A 27,709-nucleotide genomic window follows, 5' to 3' on the forward strand; every position below is an offset into this window, starting at 1 on the left:
GAGTTCAAGAGTGTAACCCCCGAGACGCAAGAACCCACTCCTTTAAGGCCAGCCAGCCAAGCCATACACAATCCTCCAACCTTTTCAACAGAAAGAAAACAGATGCAGAGAAAGGAACGAGAGGAGGTTCCACAGGCATGTACACTCCTCTCACACTCTTCTGGTCATACATACTGCATTACTGCATCGCAGTAAACCAAACCGAGGCAGATCAGTGCTCACCAAACATGTCATTTTTGGGGACGGTGTTAACTAGAATAATTATGACAGCACTGATTATGGCTTTGATCCTGGCCATCCTGGTATTCTGGGTAATGGGCCTGGCCGGGGGGCAGGCGGGCAGGGTGCGGCGACACCTCACAGGTGGTCCCTCAGGACCACTGGATCCAGATCTGACCCTGTCCTGCTCTCATCTGGGAGACGAGGATTCTATCAGCCAAAAGAAGCAGCCGTGGCAGCTGCCAACAGTGTTTTTCAGCTCCACCGCATCAAACATTAATCAAATACCATCTTTACAGTCTGTGATGTGAGGCAATCAGCATTTCACAGGCTGTCAAATGATGTCTAAACCAGTTGCTACCTGGCAGTGTCAAAAAGAAAACTGTTCAAATACTCACATAAGGTATACAGGTTTCTTTCTAGTCAGAACTCCTGACAGACGAGACCACCTCATATGTTAAAATATTAATTCTACTTAAATACTTAAAGCGCTCTAATGACAGAAAAGCTCAAAATCAGCTTTCATGTATAAATATTCCCTTTCCTTTTTTTGAGGACCTCCATCCATTTAATCTAAATCAAAATTGTTCTCAACTTTAAGATTTTAGCAGACGCTCTTATCCAGAGCGACTTACATGAGCAATTAGGATTAAGTGCCTTGCTCAAGGACACGTCGACAGATTTTTTTTCACCTAGTCGGCTCGGGGATTACAACCAGCAACCTTTCGGTTACTGGCACAAGCTGGCACACTTAACCACTAAGCTACCTGCCTAAACTTCTGAAACAGATTAATTTGGCTGGCTAATACATGCTCATTTAGCATGTTTGAGAAACTTCTGTTCTGTTGGTCCAGCGGATCCGAAGAATGGAGGTTTTCACTTTTACAGTTTTTTCCATGAAGAACTCTAGTTGGGAGAAGAGTGATCTCCCATCAGGCTCTCCACTACATAGTTCAGCAGTGCTATAGCTCCATCTACAGGCACTGGAAATATCTACAGGAAAGAACTCTGGGTGACCCCTCTCTCTGCAGTTGCTGCTGATGTATGGCATATTCATCTAGCTCAGTCTTAGGGAGAAGCACAGAAGAAGGGAACAGGCCATTGTCAAACTTTAGAAAAATGCACGTCCTAGGCTCATTACAGTAGCATAAACAATCGCTGACAAAAATCTAAATTTCCTGTTTGTATTTCTGTTTACTAATGATGACATTTATGAGGCTTTGCCAGAGTTTTTTTTAAATGCATGCAAAATATTATTTTAACATTACCTAATTAGAAAGTTGCTATTTTGAAACTGAAACCTATGGGTGGAAAATCCAAGGTATAACTTCAAATAGGATAGACTCCACTTACAAAGGAGATTACGCAATCAGAATCAGTAACCACAAGCGCTGCAAACAATGACAGTGCTGCAGAAGTTTGCATTCTTAACAGGCTTCCTCTTCACATTATAATACTCTATGGCAGCAGAATGCCTGAATAGCCATCTTGATTTCAAAACAGTGTACATTGTATGCCCAATTTAAATAGTCGACTCAGAATACATACTTTTCTGATTGCCACTCATGAGGGAATTTTTATTTTACCAGGTAAGTGACTGAGAATTTAGCCAGGACACTGGGATTAACACCCCTACTCTTACAATATGTGCCATGGGATCTTTAGTGACCACAGAGAGTCAGGACACCCGTTTAACGTCCCATCCAAAAGACGGCACCCTACACAGGGCAACGTTCCCAATCACTGCCCTGAGACATTCTTTTTTATTTATTTATTTTTGACCAGAGGAAAGTGTGCCTCCTACTGGCCCTCCAACACCACTTCCAGCAGCATCTGGTCTCCCATCCAGGGACCAACCCTGCTTAGCTCCAGAGGCAAGCCAGCAGTGGGATGCAGGGTGAAATGCTGCTGGCCAATTGAAGGGAAAAGTTATGTGCCTGAGAAGTTTTTGTTTTAAATTATATTCTCCATAATTCCCTCTGTTAACATGGACCAGACCTGATGCAGACCTAAGGGTTGAAACATTGCCAATACAGCTTATGGGAGACTAGATTGCACTGTTCCTTTTGTGAGACAAATCTCTCATCCAAACAAAAAATACTTCACACATACCAAAAGGTATTTCATAATACACACACGAAGATCGACATTCCCTGAATTGACTGCTTCTTTTGAGCAACAATGTATACTGCATGTTGTGAGCAGGTCAGAGCATTAGCCTACGGGACTTACAGTGGCTTGGTGGCTAAGGCTTTCTGGTAAGGCACTAGTGGCAGATCCCACAGTCCAGGGATGAAACCACATCAGCGGTAATGCATTACAGGATGCATGTGGTGTAAAACGGCAGCAATGGTCTGTCTGGCTGATAAATAATGTATTGTAATGTATATTAAAGTCTAAGCCTACACTGCAGCCGTTCCTAGCGGCATATTCTGAGAAGCAGCAGAAGCAGAGTGCTGCTGTAGAAAAGAGAAGACAATCCTCTAATTATGCACATCTTAGAGGCAAGCAGAGGCCATCTGTCAGTGTCTGAATCAGTTACCTTATTACCAGTGCCTAAAGATATAAATATAGGAGAGGTAGCTGCTTTCATTAAGGCACACGGTGGCATGCTGCTTCAGACAGCTCCAAACACAAATTGAATTGCAAATTATGATGGGAGGAGGAGTGGCCATCGTGTGGCTGTGCTGTGGCTGACCCCACAGAGGGCCAGGGTGCTAGTGTGTGTAGTGGTACGCCACTGGGCTTGTAATGGCTGTAAAGGCCCCTTGGCTGCACTCTCGTCTCACATGGCAAGGCTTTTGTCTGTTTGTGTTTTTACTCAATAGTTCTCTTTGACTGTTGCTCCAAAGGCCATATTCAGGTTATGATTGTTGCTGTTCTTCATGCAGTGAGGTGTTGAGGATGCGATGCCTGATTAGAAATCAGAACTTTTCTCCAGTCTAACTCTCTATCTGCTGGTGAGTGGGTGATAACACTACTTATTTATCAGCAGGCTGATTCACTCTCTCCTCAGGCAAGTCTCGGCAGACACCTTTGACACTAGCGCTTTGGGAAGCACACCTCATTCCAGAGGAAAGCATAGGGCTCAGTGGACTGCAGATAGCCAGACTGCTCTATTGCAGTGTGTCTGTCTCTAAATAGAACTGCATGGGTACCGCTGTGCTGTCCACAAACTGTCCATCTTACTCACAATCAAGATAACACATTTTAGAACAACACAAATAAACCATTTCAGTCCCTGCAACAGGAGCACTCAGCTCTTACACAAAATCAACTAAACATTTAAATGTGTTAATCTTTAGGTACATACACGCCAAAAAAAAAGTACATATTTCTGGTCACAGTATGCCAGAGAGTAATCCCTGTTTTTCCCTCCTCTGATCTCCCTATTTATGGGCTGGTCTTGAACAGCAGGTGTAGTGGAAGTGGAAATGAAAGATTAGAGTGTGCCACCACACACCCTGGTGGCCTGCAGAGCATCTAATTATAGGTTGGGGCCAGGAGATGGACCTATCCCGCTGACCTGTCACCCGTCACCCCGCCTACCCTCCTGCCTGCCTGCATCGCTGACTACCTGCCTTTCTCCCTCCCAGTCTCTGTCTATCTGCCTGCATACTTTAGCTTCCTGTCTGCCAGTCTGTCTTCTTGTCTGTCTGTGTCCATACCGATACCGTGAGCCTGGCCATTGCCTGAGGGGATATCCACCTGAGGATCAGTGAGCAGGCCTTATAGAATACACCAGGTATGAAATACACGTCGCCCCGAGACGGAACATAGAGAGGAATGAAGGCTGTGAAGAAAGGGATCTTCACACACCCTGTCTGTGACCGCTTCCTCACCCTGACTTGACGCTGCCAGGGCTTTATTGCAAGAGGATGCGTTTATTCATGACATTACATGTGCTTTAAGGTGGGGGATTCACGGGGTGAAATAAATATTATTTCAGCTTAGGGTATTAGATCACAACGCCTCATTAAAACAGCTAAACAGACATTTAAACAAGGTTCAAATCTCCCAGGCCAACTGTCACTACTCCTCCACACAGAGGAGCAGAGACTGTGATTCCCCGAACACCGTCCCCAGGGGGAGAGGGCTTAGCTAAGAAGTCAGATGACCAAACAGCCAGACCCAAGGCCTTCACATAAAGCCCTAGTGCCAGAAGAACTCTGAAGGAAGCCAAGTGGGGTTTGAATTAAAGGTTATAGCACAGCTTTCAAATTCAGAATGGAGAATAAAGACTGGCCGTGTCAATTCTTGGGAGCATGTGACTGAGAAACAGTAACAAGAATCTAAGTAGGCCTATACCTGAACATACTGGTCTATCATCTATTGCAGATGAACAGAAGAAAGTGTTAAAATAGTGCTGCAGTGAAATAGGATACACAAATTGCACAGCCCAAGGCTTAGCACTAGTTCATTAACATGGGGCAATGACTTACCAGGAAGGCTATTATACTCCGCTGCGTGCTCTCCCACTGAAAACAGCTTTTAATGTACTGTAACGTATGCAGCACTGCCAGGGTGATTTTCCGAACTCGGTAGATATTCTGGGCAAGGACCTAATGGGAAATAATTCAAACAAAATGGCAGTTAGCATGATTTGATAAAAGCTTTATGTGTATGATTCAAATTCAGGTTTATTCAAGGCCTTATTTGCTGCTGTGTGGCTTTTCTGGTTTGTTGCCTTGAGCCAAATAGTTAGACTATGACCAATCAAAGCTAATATGCTGCTTGCCTGTGGAAGCTTAGTTTCTGTGATATAAGGAGCATGTTCCAGTACTCCTTCATCCAACAAACTGTAACAACCATGCTTTATGTGTATAAATCATTCATTTTAGATTCTATAGGCCTGACATTCATTGCGAAGGCAAACCTTTTTGGAAAATGTTGTGTTGTCCTTCAGGATTTTTTCCTCTTTTGGTTTGAATGTTCTGATGCCGGCTCTAACCTGAGAAAGATATTTCAAATTGTCAAATCCAATGAAAATGAATGAAAAGGAAATCAGTAAAAAGTCAGTAAGTAATATGATTGGGTCAATTGTCAAAGCGCATGAGCTAAGATAGAATCAGCCAGTGAATTCTTACTGGATTATAGTGGACCTCCATCACCAATGAGATGGTACCTTTGGCTGGACCCCCCAAGTTCTCATTCTTCAACCCTCGGGTGACCTGCTGTTCATTCTCAACCTGTAGCGTTAGTAAATGCACGTCAATCAATAGCACCACATTACTATTTACTGAAGATGCTCCTCTCTGACCCATGACATGTTTTACAACTTGTCAATGTCAATTAATAAACTATAAGCCTATTATGAATCAAAGGATCCCCAACTTACAGTGAGTAGTGGAATGGCCACTCTGCCCACAAAGTCTGGGGCTTTATCTCCGTCTTCATCAAAGACTGTCAGCTCCAACACATCATGGATGTCCTTTATTGGGCTGTCAACAGATAACCAGTTAGTCCAGATCTGAATGAATACATTAATTTGCATTAATGTTTACAAAGTACACTATAAGACCAAGGAAAAACATATCTACAATGTAAAGACTTTGTTCCACTCAGGGTTGAGTGTTTTGTAGAGGGTCTGAGTCTGTAGCCTGCTGTTCCCCAGCTCCAGTACACAGAATGGATCACTTTTCCCTGCAAAGAAAGAACAAAGCTGTGTTACACTGTGTGTGCAATTGTAGATGGACTCAGCCATAGAAAGTAACCAGTTCAAAGGGGAATGGTTAAAAGTGGAGTGATATATCACCATTGAGATCAGTTGATGTGAGACCTGTTGCATTGACAACCTTGACTTGAAGGAAGCCAACCTCCCTCACACTTATGTGAGAGTTCTTCAAACTCTGCAAAGGTAAAATGATACAAACAAACAGTCTTAGTTAAATGTATAAACACAAGTTAGTAATCCTAGATAGCTTTTGAAATGTATTTACTTGTCTGCTTGTAGCACTTACTAATTCAAGCATGTAAAATGTCAAAAGTGGCATGAATAAGTAGTAATATGTCCCTAAAGGTACTAACATATTTCTCCAGGATTTGGTCCCTCTCGTCTGGCTGTTCCAGGGGAGGTTTGTTAATGTCTGATATGGAGACCCCACTGCAGGGGCTGAAGGTGGCCAGTAATACCAGCCTGCCTTTGCCTGGGTCCAGGACTTGGGTGTAGAGCTGCTGTGTGTTTACTGGCAGCCTGGACAGGTCCACCTCAAACCTGCACACAAGACGGTATCAGCCTTCAACATCACGGCTGAACAATGTCCATTTTAAAGAACAGTCAATGACTGTCATAGAAGATAACAAACAATCAGACAATCAAGGCCATACTCACATTCCCCAGGATACCTCACTCTTCCTGCCTCTCTTAGCAAACACCTCCACCTGCAGTGGCTCCAGCCAGTCCTCATACTTGTTGAAGTCAAACTTCTCCCTCCACCGAGGGTTGGCCTGAACGCACAGGCTCTGAGGGAGAGTGAAAAAGAGCAGAGTGCTAATACAGTATTGTAGTGTGGGTGGGCACTGGAACACACACGGCATGATGCAGAGCGGTGTCAGGTTTAATGCAGTGTCACAGTGAGCGGAGACTACATGACAGGTGGATTAAGTTTTCATTCAGTGTGACCAGGACGAGGGAGAGGAGAGGGAAGGAGAGAAGGGTTTTTTTGTGTGAGCGCTCTTCAGCCTCCTCTCTGGGATTATAAATACTGACAGCATCCAATTAGAATTAGCTTTGTTCAACAAACAAACAAGCAGAAACAAAACCAGAGAGGTTTACAGAGAAATGACATGAGAACACAAGACTGGCGTGCTGCAGAATCATCAGGGGGGAGGCCAACAAGTAGAGGTAGATGAGCAGGGCATGCTGGGTATGCAAATCAAGTGAAGCATAGTGAAGCCCTCCACCTGAAGGAGAGCGTGGTGCAGAGAGATGCCTAGTCTAATGAGCTGCTCTGCCATGCCCCAGTGAGCCAAGGTGGAGGTAAAACACTGACAGGCATCTGCTGAGAGAAAGGGAGGGAGAGAGAGAGAAGGAGAGAGAGCGAGAAGGAGAGAGAGAGAGAGAGAGAGAGAGAGAGAGAGAGAGAGAAGGAGAGAGAGAGAGAGAGAGAAGGAGAGAGAGAGAGAGAGAGATGGAGAGAGAGAGAGAGAAAAGAGAAAGAGAAAAGGGAGGGGGAAGAAATGAGCAGCAGAAAGGAGGGTGGAGAGCATGTGCAAAGGGGAAGGGAAGAGAAAATAGGAAGTGAGGAGGCAAAAGGACTAATAGATGGAGAAAGACGCTCACCTTGCTCTTGTACTTCTGCTCTCCCAGTCTGTAGCGCACATAGACGTCCCCCTGGCCGTATTCAGGCATGTCCTGTCCCTCTAACAGGGTGATACCATACACTCCACTCCACAGCTGGCTCTTCTTGGTGGCCTCAGCCGAGCGCTGGGTCTGGGCCTTATCCTGGAGCTGGTCCCCCTTCTGGTTCTGGCCTCCCTGGGAGACACAAACATGGACGCACAGCTGCATTAGGACACCCTCCATGACAAAACCCTCTGAGTGGCTACCCCACTCTATTCACCGGCGCCTCAAGTCTGGCACCTCATCACATCTGTGGACTGCATGGGCTACAGCCTCTTTCTGTTTGAGCACATTAGCCCTTCTCCAGTGAATGTAGCAGAGCCACACCAGTGAGGAGAGGAGAGGTTCATGGAGAGAGGGGGGTGTCAGTGAGCAGAGCAGCCAGATGTCCCTGGCTGTGACAGTCCCACTCATCACAGACCCAGAGACAGAGTGTGGGGAGGCAGGACACTTGGCATACTACATAGGAGACAGCAGGCCGCAGTGAGTAATGATGCAAACCAACCACACAACCCTCTCATCAGCAAATTGTGCAGGGATGTACATACAGCCTGACAATGACATATAGACATATACAGCATACACATTGGTCTATTCTTCACTAAATCACAAACAAATCTCAATTGTCCAATCAAATCTCTAAAATCAGCTAGAAGGGTATGAGAGGAACAAGATGTCCAGGATGTCAGAACACAGAAACATCAAGGACAGCCCCTCCCAAATCCAACAGTCCTTCTGGGCCACAGGGGAAGACGGGGAGTATCTATTTAACATCAAAAGGAGATTGTCTACTGGCCTATCAGGAGATTAAACTGTGGCAGATGTTGCGACTGAATAGGCGTGAGAATAAACCCACAATCACCATGATGAGAGAAGCGTCAGTCTAAAACACTTTAACTGCCTCCAATTTCACCTTAAATCACAATGCTTAAAAAGAGATAGAACTGAGGCTCTACAGAGTGGGAGAAACAGGCCTTGATACGCGTCTATGTGTTCAAAGTTCCGTTGAGCCTGTGCAGTGATAGGCCATCTCTTTCAAAACAAACAGCAGAGAGAGAGGGGATGTGTGGGGCTGACTGTAATTAATGAGCAGGGCTGTAATCTGCTCCGACCTTTTTGATACTCTGTCTCCCTCTGCTGCCCTGGCCTTCACGGCTTCAAACAGCAAAGCCCCAGCTATGGCCCCCCTGCCAGCCCGTCCCTCCCCTCCTCTCCAGGGTCATTGTACACACCGCCACCCAGGGCCCAGGCCGCTGGGGATCAAAGCCTGTACGTCTCAGGGACCTGTATTAACATGGAATACCACGGCACAGCTCTGCTCGGCCCTATAAATAACCCTCGTCTCCTCTTTACAGAGGAGGAACATAGAGGAGTGGAGGAGCGACATAAAGCAGGGCCCGCCAAGTGTTTATCTTGGACACATTTCTATCTCAGCGGCCAACAAAACTTAACTGTAAGTGGCCCCTAAAGAGAGTCTATTCCTGGTCCTAAAAGGGGTCTGCGATTGCTTACATATGGTGGGACAGCATGGGGACGAGCAGGATGGGCTCAAACCTAGGTCCATTTGGCTGGTAACTCGGCTCTGTCCATCCACAGCTGTGATATTACATCCTAACATCTGTGTTATTGCCCACTATGCCTGGGAATGATCAGCGTCACGAATCTTCGGAATCTCACACTGGCAACGTGCCTCAAACAGCAGAGCCCCCGCTCTCCCACAGCCCCCTCCTGTGCAGAAACACTATCACACAACGCACAGAGACAGAGTTTTACTGTGGCAGTTTCCATTCACTGTCTCTGGGGTAGTTGTGCTGAGAGTGAACAGGAGTGGGGAGTAGCACTGGGAGATGAAGAATGACTAAGAGCTTAGCGCTCAGTCCCAGCCGCCAGGATAGGTGTCAAATGGAACAGGATTTTATATTATAATTTGTCAAAAATATTAATTCAATCGTGTCACAAAATTAACATAGTCATACTGCCACCAACAAATCTTGGCACTGCCGTCTGCCTCTGCAGAAGTGTAAATTTGCACCATGATTTGAGCAGAGGAACATCGGGAGAGTCGGATCACACATTTATGTCTCTTTGTCTGTCCATTTATCCATCTGCAGAGCATACAATGTGTATATGAAATGTATTGTATTTCTTATCTATTTAACATAAAATGGAGATTGTCTACTGGCCTATCAGGAGATTAAACTGTGGCAGATGTAGCAAGTGAATAGGTGTGAGAATAAACCCACAATCACCATAATGAGAGAAGCGTCAGTCTAAAACACAAAACACTTTAACTGCCTCCAGTTTCAGCCTAAATCACAGATAGAACTGTATATTAAACCTCAAAGAGGCTCTACCCCTAAATGTGCTTAGTTAACATGTAAATATGAAGTAAACATGTTTAGATCATTCTAATGTATGGTTTAGTCTGACATTGTTTACACAATACAATTACAAATACAAAACTTGTCGTTGGCAATGTGACAAGGACGTTAACTAAGAAATACATTATTTCACACAATTAAGGTTGAAAATGCGTGCACAAAAACCAAAATCCTAGGACAGGACTTCACTCTTTGTCATGATCATCGTTTATAATACAGTGATATACTGCCCCCTGCTGCTGGTTATTAGGCACAATATCAGCAATATTTGGATTTCTCATCTGACGAGTAATGATGAGTATACTGTTACTATAACTAGTATTGTGAATATCTATTCTAGCAATAGACACATTGGCCGATATTGGCATTGAAAACTTTTTAGAATTAGATTTACAACAAAAATATGCAAGCAGAAAGTAGAAAATTCAATGTCCTACCCTAAATCTTCTCTTTTTCTGGTGCCATTTCTGTAATGGAGATAAACATTTACGAACAAATTTGAAAATATCGAGATTGAAAATCTGAGATGTAACATTATTTAGAGACTCCGATCAAATGAGGCTTACTGGTCTTTTGATCGTAGCATCTCTGAAAGTTAGGCATGTGTCAATGACGATGACCCCCATGTCATCCTCCAGACTGTTGGGGTCCTCCAGACTTAGCACCATCTCACTGGTCCTGGACAGAGAGAGATAGAGACACAGACAGGGTATACAATAATTTCCCAAATTGAGTCTACACAAGAAGTTCTGCAGTTTACTAGATGATATACAGGCTGAGTGATTAGTAGTGTGTGTATCACTCACTTGTCTAATTCAAGGTTTTTGATGACAATCGTGCTGGAACCCATGAATTCATCAGTGATACGGTCCTTATCATAGACCTACAACAATTATAAACACCATACTCAGTATAAAAAACGGTTTCTGTATGTCAATCAGGCTTTGGCACAATGAACTGTTACTATATGCCAGTTGTGTATCCTATGCAGGCCATAGCTATGACATGATCATAGTGTCAAGCTGTCACTTTTAAGACAATATAAGTACATTGCCGTTCATGTGTAGGTGTTACTTAGACAACATAAGTCAAAACAACAGATTAACGGGATACTCACCCTCACGTCGACATCCTGCTCCCAATCCTGCAGGGGGAAGGAGAAGGACTCACTCCATTTTGGATTCAGGTTCTTATGCACAACTTTGCTTTTGTAAAACGTCTTCCCTTCCAGTTTGAACTTGACATAAGGATCACTTGTACCTAAAGAAAATGAAAAAACATTTAATGTTCACATAATAGCAGATAAAAACCATTATCAGATGATAGCATTATCAACAAAATCATACTTGCCAAGGGGTGAGTATCATAATGTACAAAAACGGTATAAAAAGATATCACATAATTGTTTTAAATATATAAGACACAAGACAGATCTGCACAATTTAGCACCACACACACAGACCCCCCCCCCCAGCTAGATAAATCAAAGAGCGGTTGTGTGAGAGACTGAGATATGCAGGGAGGAGGTGCGCCCCACATTTATTTCAGAAAACAGAGGGATGTAGCTGTTTAATTGTGAAAGAGTAGAAACTCTCGCCAGCATGAGACAACCAGCAAATAAAGTCCAGAAACCAGGAGCAACCGGTGTTAATCTCCCAAGCCTGTTAAGAAAGTCTGCCTGGTGGTGGGGTGGGGGGACGGGGTGTCTTTGTCTCAGCCATTGCATGCAGATTGGCTGAAAAATGAAAGCCAGACCCATGCCTTCATTTGTGTGGAGGAATAAAGGGGTGCTTGAGAGAGCCTGCAGGGAGGCTTGAATCACATGACAAAGGCCCTGCGGGGATGGGCTGTCAGGCCTGTCAGCTCCCCACTCCAAATGAACATCTCCCAAAGGCAGGCAGGACCCACAGCAGCTCCGCCCTGCCAGTCTGTGACAGGGAAACCTCCAGGCAACTTGACAGGAGGAGAATGTGGCAGCCAGTGAGAAGAAAAGATCTGGCGTGACTGAGAACGGTGACGATGGAAATTAACGGCAAAAAAAAGGGAGAACAAAAAAATAAAAGTGGGGGCTGGTGGCAAGGGTCCTTTTAGAATATGTAATGACAGTGGATGGTGTTGGTGGGTCTCTAGCACTGTGTTGATTGTTGGGCAAACAGTGGAGAGGCGTGTGGGGATTGCATCATCATCATGGTGACATCCTGTCAGGAAAAGTAAGGTCTCAACTAGCAGGGAGCTGTGGCTCGAGACAACAAGGCCAGGAAAGCCATGGCCGCAGTCACACAAGAAACCTCAGCACAAGCGGAGGGCTACATAATTCTATCCTCATGATTCCTGCTTACAAGCAAAAACTAAAAACTAAAGCTGGAAGTACCAGTGACCCGCTTAATACAGAAGTGGTCAGATGACGCAGATCCAAAGCTACAGGACTGTTTTGCTAGCACAGACTGGAATATGTTCCGGGATGGCATTGAGGAGTATACCACATCAGTCACCGGCTTCATCAATAAGTGCATCGATGACGTTGTCCCCACAGTCACCGTACATACATACCCCAACCAGAAGCCATGGATTACAGGCAACATCTGCACTGAGCTAAAGGGTAGAGCTGCCGCTTTCAAGGAGCGGGGTCTAACCCGGATGCTTATAAGAAATCCTGCTATGCCCTCAGAGGAACCATCAAACAGGCAAAGCGTAAATACAAGTAAAAGATTGAATCCTACTACACCGGCTCCGATGCTCGTCGGATGTGGCAGGGCTTGCAAACTATTACGGACTACAAAGGGAAGCCCAGCTGTGAGCTGCCCAGTGACACAAGCCTACCAGACGAACTAAATTACTATGAGCGCTTCGAGGCAAGCAACACTAAAGCATGCATGAGACCACCAGCTGTTCCGGACGACTGTGTGATCACACTCGCCGTAGCCGATGTGAGCAAGACCTTTAAACAGGTCAACATTCACAAGGCCGCAGGGCCAGAAGGATTACCAGGATGTGTACTCCGAGCATGTGCTGACCAACTGGCAAGTGTCTTCACTGACATTTTCAACCTGTCCCTGGCCGAGTCTGTAATACCTACATGTTTCAAGCAGACCACCATAGTCCCTGTGCCCAAGAACACCAAGGTAACCTGCCTAAATGACTACCGACCCGTAGCACTCACATCTGTAGCCATGAAGTGCTTTGAAAGGCTGGTCATGGCTCACATCAACACCATCATCCCAGAAACCCTAGACCCACTCCAATATGCATACCGCCAGAACAGATCCACAGATGACGCAATCTCTATTGCACTCAACACTGCCCTTTACCACCTGGACAAAAGGAATGCCTAAGTGAGAATGCTGTTCATTGACTACAGCTCAGCGTTCAACACCATAGTGCCCTCAAAGCTCATCACTAAGCTAAGGACTCTGGGACTAAACTCCTCCCTCTGCAACTGGATCCTGGACTTCCTGACGGGTCGTCCCCCAGGTGGTAAGGGTAGGCAACAACACATCTGCCACGCTGATCCTCAACACGGGGGACCCTCAGGGGTGAGTGCTTAGTGCCCTCTTGTACTCCCTGGAAGCGTGGTGCCAGCACAAAAACCTCTCCTCAACGTGATCAAGACAAAGGAGACAGGAAAAGGAGGGCTGAGCACGCCCCCATTCTCATCGAAGGGGCTGTAGTGGAGCAGGTTGAGAGCTTCAAGTTCCTTGGTGTCCACATCACCAACAAACTATCATGGTCCAAACACACCAAGACAGGCGTGAAGAGGGCACGACAACGGCTATTTCAGGAGACTGAAAAAATGTGACATGAGTCCTCAGAGCCTTAAAAAGTTATACAACTGCAACATCGAGAGCATCACCACCTGGTATGGCAACTGCTCGGCCTCCGACCGCAAGGCGTTACAGAGGGTAATGCGTACGGCCCAGTACATCACTGGGTCAAGCTTCCATCACTGGGGCCAAGCTCCCCCACCTTGCGGGTGGCAAAACATTTTGCTGGCCCGTCTTGACGGCGCAAGAAAAGTTTATGTTTTAAAGTTAATTACCTGCAATTCTACACATTTTGCCATGGTGCGTAGAGAACAGTTTGCAGTTTTAAAGCAAGTTTTCTGCTATTTTACAAATTTTTGCCATGGGGAAGAGAGCAATTCTATAACACATTTCATGCAATTCTGGGCTCCCGAGTGGCGCAGTGGTCTAAGGCACTGCATCTCAGTGCTTGAGGCGTCATTACAGACCCCCTGGTTCGATTGCAGGCTGTATCACAACCGGCCGTGATTGGGAGTCCCATAGGGCGGCGCACAACTGGCCCAGCGTCGTCTGGGTTTGTCCGGTGTAGGCCGTCATTGTAAATAATAATTTGTTCTTAACTGACTTGCCTAGTTAAATAAAGATCAAATAAAAATTCTACTAATTTTGCCATGGGGCAGAGATTTATTTCTCCAGTTTTACAGCTAATTTCCTGCAATTCTATCCATTTTGCCATGGGGTGGAGAGAAATGTTTGCAGTTTTAAAGCTAATTTCCTGACTTATGCCATATTAATGTGATATCTGAGTGAGAGTGACTAACAAAATCAATTGGGGCCCCCTCGAGATCAGGGCCCCTGGGCACGTGCCCTGCGTGAACGGTCGGTATTCGGCCATCATTACTACAAGTTTAGATAGCTCGCTAGACTAATTTATGTTAGCTGACATGGCTAATTGAGTGGCTGTCAGTGACTGATATAACAAGAGAAAAACTGCTGATGCACAACCACATTTCGAAATTGCACCTTGTGTATTCTATTATTCTATCTCTCAACAGTAAGTAGAGACCCCGACTGAGTTCCAAAAACAGTTCATCCCTGATCTAATCTCTGTAGAATATGACAGAATGCTATATAATGACATTCCAACAAGTCTTCAAACCATAGTGGTGTAAGATCAGGGATTTCCTTTCAGGGGTTCAAAACACTATGAATTACAGTAAAAAGGCAAGAACATCTTATGATGTATTTTAGGAAACCTCCAGCAGGTGGCAGCTTGTCATTTGTAGAAGGAAAATAGTTTGCCAGCAGCAGCGAAACATTGCATGCACTCTCCAACTGACTTTTAGCCTCTAAATTTGCATTGGTTATGAAAACCACACCACATAATTTGTTTGCTTACATAGAAACCACCACAGTGCTTCGCAATCTATTCAGCACACCACTAGGAATACTGTGGTGGAGCTTGGCTGGCAAAATACACTTCTGCATAATATGAAGATGATCCATATTTTCCAAAGTGACAGAAACATATCTAAGATACCATACCCATGTAACCTCTGTAGTGTAACTGCTAATATGGAGTGGAGCAGGGTGTGCTTTCATAAGGGAAGGCTCCTAGGTGTGTTTTGGCGACAGAGACCAAATCAGGTCTGACTGCATGCCTTTCCAGTGTCTCCCTGCTCTTCACCAACAACGTTTGACAGGGACCTTCACTTGTAAACAGTAAACACTTGTAACAAGTAGCATTGATCAAAAGCATTGTCATTAGGCCTACACATAGACCACATAACATTTCCCTCTGTGTGACTTCTGTGTGTATGAGACACCCTGAAAGTCAGGGCGGGATTAGTGTTGAGTGAAAGTGGAACACAGTTTCTATTGGAAATTACCATAGTAAAGCAAACAATTTGAGGGACAGTTTCACCAAATACATAATCTCAATTGCTCTGCTTCAGTTTGTCTAAAACAGTAAAAACATACTGTTTAGGGCAGCTAATCTACTCCTGTGATACGAAAATATGTCTTTACACAGGTGAAAATATGACAATGAACAAGAACAGCATGCTGTAATCACTGTCAAAAATACATTAGACACAGGTAGGTGACCTTTGTACTGTATGTGCTTCCACAATTGTTTTTTAAGATCAGCAAAGTAAATATGATGAATTACTTTGTCATCATCTGACTCATTATAATATACTCCTCAAATTGTAAGTATGTATGTATATATAAATATACCCAGCATGCCTCAGACATTGCATTCATCCATATGTAGACCTCCAGAAGTACCAGGTATTTTCCATACACTTACCGTTGCGGTCTCTGATGACCAGGTTCCTGCCCTCCTTCAGGTTGATGGTGAGGAGGTACTTCTGTATAGGAACAGGTGGGCTCCCCGCTGCCATAGCCTTTCAATGAAAGGAACCACATTAATATGATGCTCTATAGTCTTAAGCCTTAGGGTTGTCCATTATCATTGATAAGGTTTTGAAGTCCAGTACTCACATTGTTGCCTGCTTGATCCTGCAAGGGCTGGGCATAGAAGTCATTGTGCTCATTGGGTAACTACGGGAGAAAGAATGTAAGCATATCAAAGTATGGAACAAAGTTACATGTTATAATGTTCGGTCATCGTTCTTGACCACTGTTGAACTTACTATAACTGTACCTGCAACTAGTTAGATCAGCAAGTTTCTGGCCACAACAATTAGACAGATCCACAGATAATACAATGTAAGTGACTTCAGGTCTACACAAAAGCTTCTAGAAAATGTTTGCTTCTATTTGACGTCATATCTGAGTATTGGGATTGCTATCTGTTGCTATCTGCAATGAGATTTCTGACAAAGAACCAATGAAGCATTATCTTAAGCACAATCCATGACTTTAAGCATATCTATTGTAATGGATCTAGAGACTGGTCATAGAAAACCTTGAGGCAGAGAGCAGGCATAACAGCTCAAGGGTGTGAAAACCAGACCATATTATTTGAATGTGAAAAGAGAGCTTGCAAATGTTCATGCTAATGAGATGACAGTGAAAATACACTGCGTCAAACATACTGTCTTATGGTCACTAAAGTATCCTGTGTTACTGTGACATAGGCACTTTTATTTTCTATCAAAACGTGTGTGAAATCTGTGTTTTAGTCTGTATTTTGACTTTACACTGTATGTAGTAGGCCTATAACTATATTTGTGGAGGGTATGATTAAGTACAATATTAGTGTGTCATCTGACCTCAATGTCTTCCTGAAGCTCCCTGCAGAAGATGTCTCTGATGTCTGTGGAGAGGGGGGGCTCTGTCATATCCAGGTCCTCAGAGTCAGTGGGCCAGAACGTGTAGGATTGTTTCTCTAATGGGGTTCCACACGCAGAACCATCCACACTGTCCGCAGGGGTGCCCATCCTGTCCGGGGTGCCCATCCTGTCCACCCTGTCCACTGGCAGAGACCATCTATCTGGAGGGATGTTCAATCTGTCCTGTGGATTTGGAGGAACAGACCATTTCACTTCTGCTGGTTGTTTCCCTCGCTCCCTTGAAGCAGACAGTCTCTCTGTAACTAGGTTTGTTTGGTCAGAGACAGAAGAAGCAGATCTTTCAGCAGATGCACTCACTCGGTCCCTAGCAGCCACTCTGTCTTCAGAGAAGAACAATCTTTCTGTAGAAATATGAATTCTCTCCACTGGTGAAGTCAATCTTGTTGTGGGCACATGTATATTTGGAGCATTTGATCTCGGGGTAGGTATGGGTGGGTTCCCTCTGTCCACTGGTGTTTTTACTCTTTCTGCTGAAGTAGACGAAGCAGAAGAAGTTGATCTCTCTGCAGGTGTATTCCATTTGTCTGATGGCATGTGGATTCTGCCCATAAAGGTCGCCATGTCCTCCCCTTCTGATTCATCATAGAGAGTTTGTGTCTCCACAGGTGCACTCATTCTAGAAACAGACACATTCATGTTATCTATGAAAGCCAAATCATACACAGTCTTTCTACCTGAGGGGCCTGCATCAGTTGCAGTCAGCCTGTCCATTAACAGAGGGACTGAGATATTAGAGGCGTTATCACTGGAGCCTGAGGAGCTGCCAAATAAGATGGCATCCGAGGCTGTGGAGAATGCACTTTCTGCTGAAGAGGGTTCAGCCTCCTGAACAAACCTCAGGTCCGGCACTGACATACTGCGTCTGTAATGCAGGGGCTTTTTCTTCTCCAGCTTCCCCGGGGTTGTCTTCTTCTTTATGTTGTTGAACTGGGTCTTGGTCTTCTCACACAGCTTCCCCCAGACAGTTTTCTTCTTGGGGCCCATGCTGAGTGATGCAGAAGGCAGGCTACACCCTTTCACACAGAGACTGCAAAGATAAGATAAAATGACAGTGTTCTTGGTTAATCCTTAACAGTATATCGACCACCTGTGGGTCAATCTAAGTAATATAATAAAAAAATCCCCATCAAAATCCATCAGTTTAAGCTAGAGATATTTTTTGCATGGACTGCGTCTCAATCCACCGCATCCGCTTATGTCCGCCTTCCGCATCTGTGGTGGAAGATGGCCAAGTTACAGAGGTGTTTGTCAGACCATGAGACATCCCGAACTCAGTCTTCTCACCAAAACAGATGTAGTGTCCAAACGGTTTGGAAGGGGAGACTCTCACGAACACGATGGTGTTCTCTGTTTTGCTCTACGACCCCCAAGTGTCACGGGAGTCGTCTGAAGGTAACCCATACAAATGAATGGAAGTATGGAGGTAGTTTGTGCGAACAAAAATAAGGGGTTAAATATGTGTAAATATATATATATTTCCTGGGCTTTATTATATGTCCTAGATATAGGACAGACACTTCAAAACCTTATTCCTTGTGATTTATTATTTTACTGTCTTTTTTGCCATTTATGAATGTGTTATTGTGGAGTCCCGTGTAGCTCAGTTGGTAGAGCATGGCGCTTGCAACGTCAGGGTTGTTGGTTCGATTCCCACGGGGGACCAGTATGAAAAATGTATGCACTCACTAACTGTAAGTCGCTCTGGATAAGAGCGTCTGCTAAATGACTAAAATGTTATTCAATGCGTTTCTATGGGCTATAGTAGTAAAGACTAAATGCTATATTTTATCAAATAATTTTGAAATATATATATTTTATACCTAAAGGGGTCCTAAAATGCTAAATCAAATAGCTAAATGATCCATGGTATGACCATCTTAAGACAATTCCATATGTTAGCTTAGTGTGTACGCTCATTTCTGGGTTCTCATCAAAGAAGTAGTGTTCATAGCATATCCGATAGAGAATGGTTAAAGGCCCAGTGCAGTCAAAATTAAGTTTTTCCTGTGTTTTGTATCCTATTGTACAACAGCTAATGAAAGAAACACTGTAAAAGGGTAAAACAATTTGATCAGTGTTTTTTCCTGATAGTTGCTGGTTGAAAATACAATCTACACAGGACCTTCTAATCAGCAGGTTTTGCATGGGTGGACTTTCGGCTTGTCTGGTGACATCACCAGGTGTTAAATAAGTTCATAGACCAATAACAAAGAGAGTTCCAAACCTTTCTGCCAATAACAGCTAGTTTTCAGTTTTCCCCTCCCCACTCAGATCACTCCTAGCAAAATTCTGGCTTGATAAATACTTTTTTGCTTTTGTTTCTTTTTTTTACAATTTTAATGGAAAAATGTACAGTAAGGTACTTGTTACTCAGAAATAATTTGATATTTATATAAAACGGCTGCATTGGGCCTTTAACAAATTATCATCATATTACATAATTAAATATGAAGAAACATCCACATACCTGTTTAGACAGTACACCGCTGCTTCACGACCTCACAGAAAGGAAATATAAATATGTTCCAAGTATGTTGTCTGAAACTTCCAGAGAGCTAGTGAGTTGATTGCCATTAAACAATAGTATGGTGAAAATGAGGAAGTCCCTTGTGAAGGAACTTATAAATACATGATCTTGCTTCAAGACAGGTTTGACGATTGGTGGAGAGCAACAGCAACGCCAAACAGGCCACACCAGTTCCACCCTTTTCATATCTATGGTCCAACCAGGTGAGTTTCATCACAGGGTCATGCTTTCTGTCCACCAACAGCAGGTTTAAGTGGTGGACTAGCCGGTATGTCTTTACTTACCCCATTCATAGACGCAAACTACCTTTAGCGCATATTGATGAAGGTATCGTCTTCCCGGGGAATTTTTGTTAAGAGCCCTGACACTCGGTCTGAATGTGAACACACATTGCTTGCGGTACGGTTTTGGAAACATAAGGAGTGCATCTTTCATATCAGCGAGACATCATTTTCAAAAAACAAAAAGGTTAAGTCATTACACAACTTTATAGGGTTAGTGTACAATATTCTCTGCCATTCTGGGTGCTACGTCACTCACCTGTTTCTGCATATACAGACATTTGCATATTCTCTGGGTCAGAACCTGCCCTAACTTGTTGAATGCAGCAGGGAATTTCCCCTGACGCACACATTGCCTTTGTTGTTTCCTTACTTACAATAACTTTGTAGAGGTTTGTGTTCATGCAACAGTACCTTATCATAATGCATATTTCCTTGTTGTATATTGTGTTATGTCGTTTTTACTTTAGCACACCGAGTTATGGTATTTTTGCTAGCCAATTGATTTGCACATGGCGGCCTCATGCCCAAGAATTTGTATATGTATAGAGAATATGTGTAAACTGTAATTTGTTGTAACTGCTTACACATGAGGTCTTATTTACCGCAAGGTATTATTTCTTTATGGCATGTACATTCCTCCACTAGTTATTTAGCTATAATCTGTACACTAGTGAAAATGGGGAATTGCTAGCTTGTACTGCTAAAAGCATCCGCATTCTTTCCAGCCGAAACAGTTCAGAAGAGTTTGTGCATATATTATGACAACATTTTGTGACGTTTTTGTTCGTTTTGGACTTTGGTGAGGGTTCTTTCGGCTGTTCTGGCACACAAAATAGCATTAATCTCTGTTTGTGTTAGGTTGTTGAGTAGGCTAAATTATCTGCATTAGTAAGTGAAAGGTAAACTAAGAAGAAGAAGAAAAAAAATACAACGAAATATAGCTAGCTCTCTCTGCTGCTTCTCCCAAAGAATTTAAGAAATGTATTTGTTCAACTATTGTCTTTCTCTCTTTGAGTCAACTACTCAACACACTTTATGCACTGCAGTGCTAGCTAGCTGTAGCATACACTTTCAGTACTAGATTCATTCTCTGATCCTTTGATTGGATGAACAACATGTCAGTTCATGCTGCAAGAGCTCTGATAGGTTGAAGGACGTCCTCAGGAAGTCATCTCAATTACTGTGTAAGTCTATGGAAGGGAGTGACAACCATGAGCCTCCTAGGTTTTGTATTGAAGTCTGTACCCAGAGAAGGACAGAAAATAGCTGTCCTGTGGCTACACCATGGTGCTAACCTAGAGAGTGCTATTGAGGCTACTGTAGACCTTCATTGCAAAACAGTGTGTTTTAATCAGTTATTTGGTGATGTGAATATATTTAATATAGTTTCATCTAAAAATTATAACTTTTTTAATGTTTCACTATTTATTTTTCTTCTGAAATTCACTGAGTAGGATGGTCATCCTCTTCCTCCTCTGAGGATACACTCTATAAGAGTACATTGTTGGGCTAGTCGTTACTATTCTTCACAGACAATTTACAAAGGTAAAGTAAAAGCACAATGACTATCATTCTCCACTTTACAGAAATACAGATCATTTGTTGATCAAACAAACAGGCCTACAGTGTGGACATGGAAATCCTCAAGTTATGGAAGTGTCAAAACAAAGGAACAGTAGGTCACTAATGGTCCCAAAAGATGATAGTGACTGTACAGTATGTCTTAAGATTTTTACATTCTGTAGCTACAGAAATTAAGAGGAAAGTACATACACAGGAATGCCTTGATGTGCATATTTCTCTTGGTCAAACAATATGATACAGATGGATTCTGTGTCATGGAGTCTGAGTAAAGAATGCAGGCTATGGCTGTGATCTACTACTACTACTGATCACCAGCACTAACATCCAATCACTGCATCACTTGTCTGTAGAAAACATATCCAGGCTCTGTTTCATTCATCTCATTTGTTTACAGTGCAGCATGGTAAAGCCTAAGCTCATCAAAAGTGAGCATTTATGTTTGCTGAGAATCAACAATAGCTTTGTCCACACACGGATGCTAATACAACAGGCCTGGCGATGCTCACACACTGATCTTCTCTGCATAACAGCGGTGACTCTGTGACAACCGATGCATTTGAGTCTGGACCAAGCCTTGTTCAATATTTGCTAACGTCTTAGAGCTCAGGCACACATGAAAGAAGCCCCAGCTTGGCAACCAGTTAAAAGCAAGGACTTGGGGCCCAGAGAGGGCAAGCCCCTGTGGCAGGTGGCTTGTTGCCCTCTATCTCAAACAGTCCAAAATCCTGCCTGGTTACTTTACACATGCACACTGGACCTCTTCCAGTACCATGCACAGGTGGCCCAGAATACTGAACCCCAAAAACATGCACTAGAGGTATATACAAGCTGTTAGAGGACAAAGATTAGTAGGCCCATGAAAGATGGCCTGTAACACAGCGCTTTCAAGTGGTATTGGTCCATTCAAGGGGACAAAATGCACTCATTAGAGTTGCCTTCTGCACTGCAGTGCCATAGATCTATTGGGGAGTAAAGCTGTCCCTAATATTTGCTGATCATTTGTTTGTGTTTTAACAAGCTCTTGTTCCACATTGGCAAATCAATAGAGTCAAGGATAGGCCTACTGCTTGTTTGTGAAGGCTATAACACCGCTTAACCATTATTTAACCATATAAGTCCCTCCAGGAGTTTGCGATTCTAAGATTCTGTGATCGCATATCTTTTAGCTAAATCATCAATTCCCTGCATATTATGCGAGGGATTGCAAATTTGACCGATCACTGCACTATTTACACATAAAACAGTAAAATCATCGCAATATTAACACATACAATTACTTATTGGATTTTATATTTGAAAACACTAGTGAGACAGAGGAGTGGTTTAACTGGTGTTGCTTGCTTGGCCCCGGGGTCTGCCACTGGATTCAATCAATCACTGCATCGAAAGATCATCCAATCCAAGATTACTTCTTTAGCATAAAAATGTATAATTGATTTACGAAACACACGACTTCAATGTGATTGTAGTGGTGTGAGTTTCTAAACCCAGAGGCGCAACATCGTAATACTTCCGGGAACGCTTGCAAAGTAGACTCTGCAGACCAGGCCGGGGTTTGGGGTTTGAGAAGTCAATGGCCGTGTTTGATATCATGGGTAAATTGTGACTGACTGTTAGATCGGATGACGTGTTTCTGCGCATGAGCTTAGCTAGCCAACGTCGCCATGACATTGCCTACAAGTGTGATCAGGGATTTCTATTGGAGAAGCCTATCTTCATAGTTACTGTACTGTCTTTGGTGTGACCATGCGCACTGGAGGTGCCTGTAAAGTCATCCCCTCATTTAGCGCCAAACTCAGGTTGAAAATAATAATATATATATATATATATACATTACATTACATTACCAAAAGTATGTGGACACTTGCTTGTCGAACATCTCATTCCAAAATCATGGGCATTAATATGGAGTTGGTCCCCCCTTTGCTGCTATAACAGCCTCCACTCTTCTGGGAAGGCTTTCCACTGTTGTAACATTGCTGCGGGGACTTGCTTCCATTCAGCCACAAGAGCATTAGTGAGGTCAGGCACTGATGTTGGGCGATTAGGCCTGGCTCGTAGTCAGCGTTCCAATTAATCCCAAAGGTGTTCGATGGGGTTGAGGTCAGGGCTCTGTGCAGGCCACTCAAGTTCTTCGACACCGATCTCGACAAACCATTTCTGTATGGACCTTGCTTTGTGCACGGGGCATTGTCATGCTGAAACAGGAAAGGGCCTTCCTCAAACTGTTGCCACAAAGTTGGAAGCACAGAATCTAGAATGTAATTGTATGCTGTAGCGTTAAGATTTCCCTTCACTGGAACTAAGGGGCCATAGCACGAACCATGAAAAACAGACCATTATTCCTCCTCCGCTAAGCTTTACAGTTGGCACTATGCATTGGAGCAGGTAGCGTTCTCCTGGCATCCGCCAAACCCAGATTCGTCCGTTGGACTGCCAGATGGTGAAGCATGATTCATCACTCCAGAGAACGTGTTTCCACTGCTCCAGAGGCCAATGGCGGCGAGCTTTACACCACTCCAGTCGACGCTTGGCACTGCGCATGGTGACCTTAGGCTTGTGTGTGGCTGCTCAGTCATGGAAACCCATTTCATGAAGCTCCCGGCGAACAGTTCTTGTGCTGACGTTGCTTCCAGAGGCAGTTTGGAACTCGGTAGTGAGTGTTGCAACCGAGGACAGACGATTTTTACGCGCTTCAGCACTCGGCGGTCCCATTCTATGAACTTGTGTGGCCTACCACTTCGCGGCTGAGCCGTTGTTGTTCCTACACGTTTCCACTTTACAATAACATCACTTACAGTTGACCAGGGCAGCTCTAGCAGGGCAGAAATTTGATGAACTGACTTGTTGGAAAGGTGGCATCCTATGACAGTGCCATGTTGAAAGTTACTGAGCTCTTCAGTAATGCCATTCTACTGCCAATGTTTGTCTACGGAGATTGCATGGCTGTGTGCTTGATTTTATACACCTGTCAGCAACAGGAGTGGCTGAAATAGCTGAATCCACTAATTTGAAGGTGTGTCCACATACTTTTGTGTATATATAGTGCAGGGGTAGGCAACCCTGGTCCTGGAGTGCCGCAGGCGCTTCATGTTTTTGATTTAACCGACCTAAAAGACCAGGTGTGTTGAATTTAGGCAATCACTGAACTTATCAATTAGCTCAGTCGGTCCGGTGTTGTGTCTAGTTGGAACAAAATCCTGCAGTACCTGCGGCACTCCAGGAACAGGGTTGCCTACCCCTGATATAGTGTATATATATTTTTTAAGATTGAAAATGTTTCATGTTTCTAGCGATTACAAGCACATATTCCTGTTGATAGATATGTCCCACAGTTATTACACAATGGCATGTGAATAAATTTATTTTACAGTTGAAGTCGGAAGTTTACATACATTTAGGTTGGAGTCATTAAAACTTGTTTTTCAACCACTCCACAAATTTCTTGTTAACAAACTTTAGTTTTGGCAAGTCGGTTAGGACATCTACTTTGTGCATGACACAATTCATTTTTCCAACAATTGTTTACAGACAGATTATTTCACTTATAATTCACAGTATCACAATTCCAGTTTACATACACTAAGTTGACTGTGCCTTTAAACAGCTAGGAAAATTCCAGAAAATGATGTCATGGCTTTAGAAGCTTCTGATAGACTAATTGACATGATTTGAGTCAATTGGAGGTGTATCTGTGGATGTATTTCAAGGCCTACCTTCAAACTCAGTGCCTCTTTGCTTGACATCATGGGAAAATCAAAAGAAATCAGCCAAGACCTCAGAAAAAAAATGTAGACCTCCACAAGTCTGGTTCATCCTTGGGAGCAATTTCCAAACGCCTGAAGGTACCACGTTCATCTGTACAAACAATAGTACGCAAGTATAAACACCATGGGACCACGCAGCCGTCATACTGCTCAGGAAGGAGACACGTTCTGTCCCCTAGAGATGAACGTACTTTGGTGCGAAAAGTGCAAATCAATCCCAGAACAACAGCAAAGGACCTTGTGAAGATGCTGGAGGAAACGGGTACAAAAGTATCTATATCCACAGTAAAACGAGTCCTATATTTACATTTACATTTTAGTCATTTAGCAGACGCTCTTATCCAGAGCGACTTACAGTTAGTGAGTGTATACATTTTTTCATACTATCAACAATATCAACATAACCTGAAAGGCCGCTCAGCAAGGAAGAAGCCACTGCTCCAAAACCACCATAAAAAGCCAGACTACGGTTTGCAACTGCACATGGGGACAAAGATCGTACTTTTTGGAGAAATGTCCTCTGGTCTGATGAAACAAATATAGAACTGTTTGGCCATAATGACCATTGTTATGTTTGGAGGAAAAAGGGGTTTGTTTGCAAGCCGAAGAACACCATCCCAACCGTGAAGCACGGGGGTGGCAGCATCATGCTGTGAGGGTGCTTTGATGCAGGAAGGACTGGTGCACTTCACAAAATAGATGGCATCATGAGCAAGACATCAGTCAGGAAGTTAAAACTTGGTTTCAAATGGGTCTTCCAAATGGACAATGCATACTTCCAAAGTTGTGGCAAAATGGCTTAAGGACAACAAAGTCAAGATATTGGAGTGGCCATCACAAAGCCCTGACCTCAATCCTATAGAACATTTGTGGGCAGAACTGAAAAAGCGTGTGCGAGCAAGGAGGCCTACAAACCTGACTCAGTTACACCAGTTCTGTCAGGAGGAATGGGCCAACATTTTCCCAACTTATTGTGGGAAGCTTGTAGAAGGCTACCCGAAACGTTTGACCCAAGTTAAACAATTTAAAGGCAATGCTACCAAATACTAATTGAGTGTATGTAAACTTCTGACCCACTGGGAATGTGATGAAAGAAATTAAAGCTGAAATAAATAATTCTCTCTTCTATTATTCTGACATTTCACATTCTTAAAATAAAGTGGTGATCGTAACTGACGTAAGACAGGGAATTTGTACTAGTATTAAATGTCAGGAATTGTGAAAAACGGAGTTTAAATGTATTTGGCTAAGGTGTATGTAAACTTCCGACTTCAATTGTATTAACATTGTTTATGAGAGTTTAAAGTACGTTGTATTACTGACCTGCTGCCTACTCACCTTCTAGCCCAAAGGCTGGCATATGGTGATATTGAGTCATTTTATCTTACCGTCCAAAGGGAATGTATGCCGATACCTATACACTCGTACTCTGTGGTGGAAACTGTTGTTTGAAAAAGAAAGCATGCATATTTTCCAGGTTTTCTGCCTTCTCGTCATGAAATCGAGTTAAGGAGGAAATTGACGCCTTTGCAGCCTGAATGGAGAATGTTGTATTTACGAACCGGTCCACGGGGGACACCAGTGTATAGCCAGCTGCTAACATTACCTTTGGATGGTAAAATGAAACGACTCAATATCGCCATCTGCCGGCCTTTGGGCTACTCTCCTTGCAGATTGTTTGTGGACTGATTAGATGCTATGTTGAGGGGTGTTTTCCTAGTATCTTTATCCGTTGAATGATTGTGATTTTACAGGGTATATCCTGATATTGTGAAATATATTGGCTATTTGGTATATTGGCTTCTGATAAATATTGATTATAGAATTACATATTATTGATGAAATAGCCTACCTGTTCAGTTATAGGCGCTCTGCCTAGTTTGGAGGCACTCTGCAGAAGCCAGTCATAGCTTCAGGTATTGGCTATTTCGATTATTGTTTGTTATTTTGAAAGTCCACGTAGGACAGAGTTCATCAACGTCTTGTATATACTTGTGGATCCAGCTTACCTTCTAGCCCAAAACCTGTAAATAAACAACAGCATGTTGCACCTGACTGCATTAGACTCCTTATGCTTCACACACCCTGATAGTAGGTTCCTCTATTTTACTGGTAGTAATAATGTTTTGCCCTCAGAACAGACTCTATTCATCGGGGCATGGACTCGAGCGTTCCACAGGGATGCTGGCCCATGTTGACTCCAATGCTTCCCACAGATTTGTCAAGTTGGCTGGATGTCCTTTGGGTGGTGGACCATTCTTGATACTCACAGGAAACTGTTGAGCGTGAAAAACCCAGCAGCGTTGCAGTTCTCATCACAAACCAGTGCGCCTGGCACCTACTACCATACCCCGTTCTTACCCATTCACCCTCTGAATGGCACACATCCACAATCCGTTCCTCAATTGTCTCAAATCCTTCTTTAACCTGTCTCCTCCCCTTGAAGTGGATTTAACAAGTGACATCAATAAGGGATCATAGCTTTCACTCGGTCAGTCTATGTCATGGAAAAAGCAGGTGTTTTTTAAAGGTTTTGTATACTCAG

At 43.6% G+C, this 27,709-nt stretch overlaps 1 protein-coding gene across 4 annotated transcripts in view; it reads right to left on the reverse strand.

Annotated features, from left to right (window-relative positions):
- LOC121576625 (multiple C2 and transmembrane domain-containing protein 2) overlaps positions 1-26,799 on the reverse strand; it is a 46,239-nt gene extending 19,440 nt beyond the window's left edge. Inside the window, exons 1-18 of one of the 4 annotated variants that reach the window (XM_041889921.2) lie at positions 26,488-26,799; positions 17,838-18,029; positions 16,922-17,618; positions 16,188-16,247; positions 15,994-16,090; positions 11,060-11,202; positions 10,749-10,825; positions 10,509-10,620; positions 10,380-10,409; positions 7,502-7,696; positions 6,551-6,681; positions 6,247-6,433; positions 5,975-6,068; positions 5,760-5,862; positions 5,558-5,660; positions 5,307-5,408; positions 5,096-5,170; positions 4,662-4,781 (exon numbers count right to left, since the gene is read on the reverse strand). In XM_041889921.2, the coding sequence (XP_041745855.1) occupies positions 4,662-4,781; positions 5,096-5,170; positions 5,307-5,408; positions 5,558-5,660; positions 5,760-5,862; positions 5,975-6,068; positions 6,247-6,433; positions 6,551-6,681; positions 7,502-7,696; positions 10,380-10,409; positions 10,509-10,620; positions 10,749-10,825; positions 11,060-11,202; positions 15,994-16,090; positions 16,188-16,247; positions 16,922-17,618; positions 17,838-17,986 (2,475 nt within the window). In that variant the 5' untranslated portion in view covers positions 17,987-18,029; positions 26,488-26,799. Of the gene's footprint in view, positions 1-4,661; positions 4,782-5,095; positions 5,171-5,306; positions 5,409-5,557; positions 5,661-5,759; positions 5,863-5,974; positions 6,069-6,246; positions 6,434-6,550; positions 6,682-7,501; positions 7,697-10,379; positions 10,410-10,508; positions 10,621-10,748; positions 10,826-11,059; positions 11,203-15,993; positions 16,091-16,187; positions 16,248-16,921; positions 17,619-17,837; positions 18,173-19,469; positions 20,792-26,487 lie in introns of those variants that run through there. The other 3 variants (XM_041889920.2, XM_041889922.2, XM_041889919.2) reach the window with 3 other exon arrangements.
- Positions 26,800-27,709: the final 910 nt, after the last annotated feature.

This window comes from Coregonus clupeaformis, chromosome 11 (assembly GCF_020615455.1).
Source record: "Coregonus clupeaformis isolate EN_2021a chromosome 11, ASM2061545v1, whole genome shotgun sequence".
NCBI classification, from domain to species: domain Eukaryota; kingdom Metazoa; phylum Chordata; class Actinopteri; order Salmoniformes; family Salmonidae; genus Coregonus; species Coregonus clupeaformis.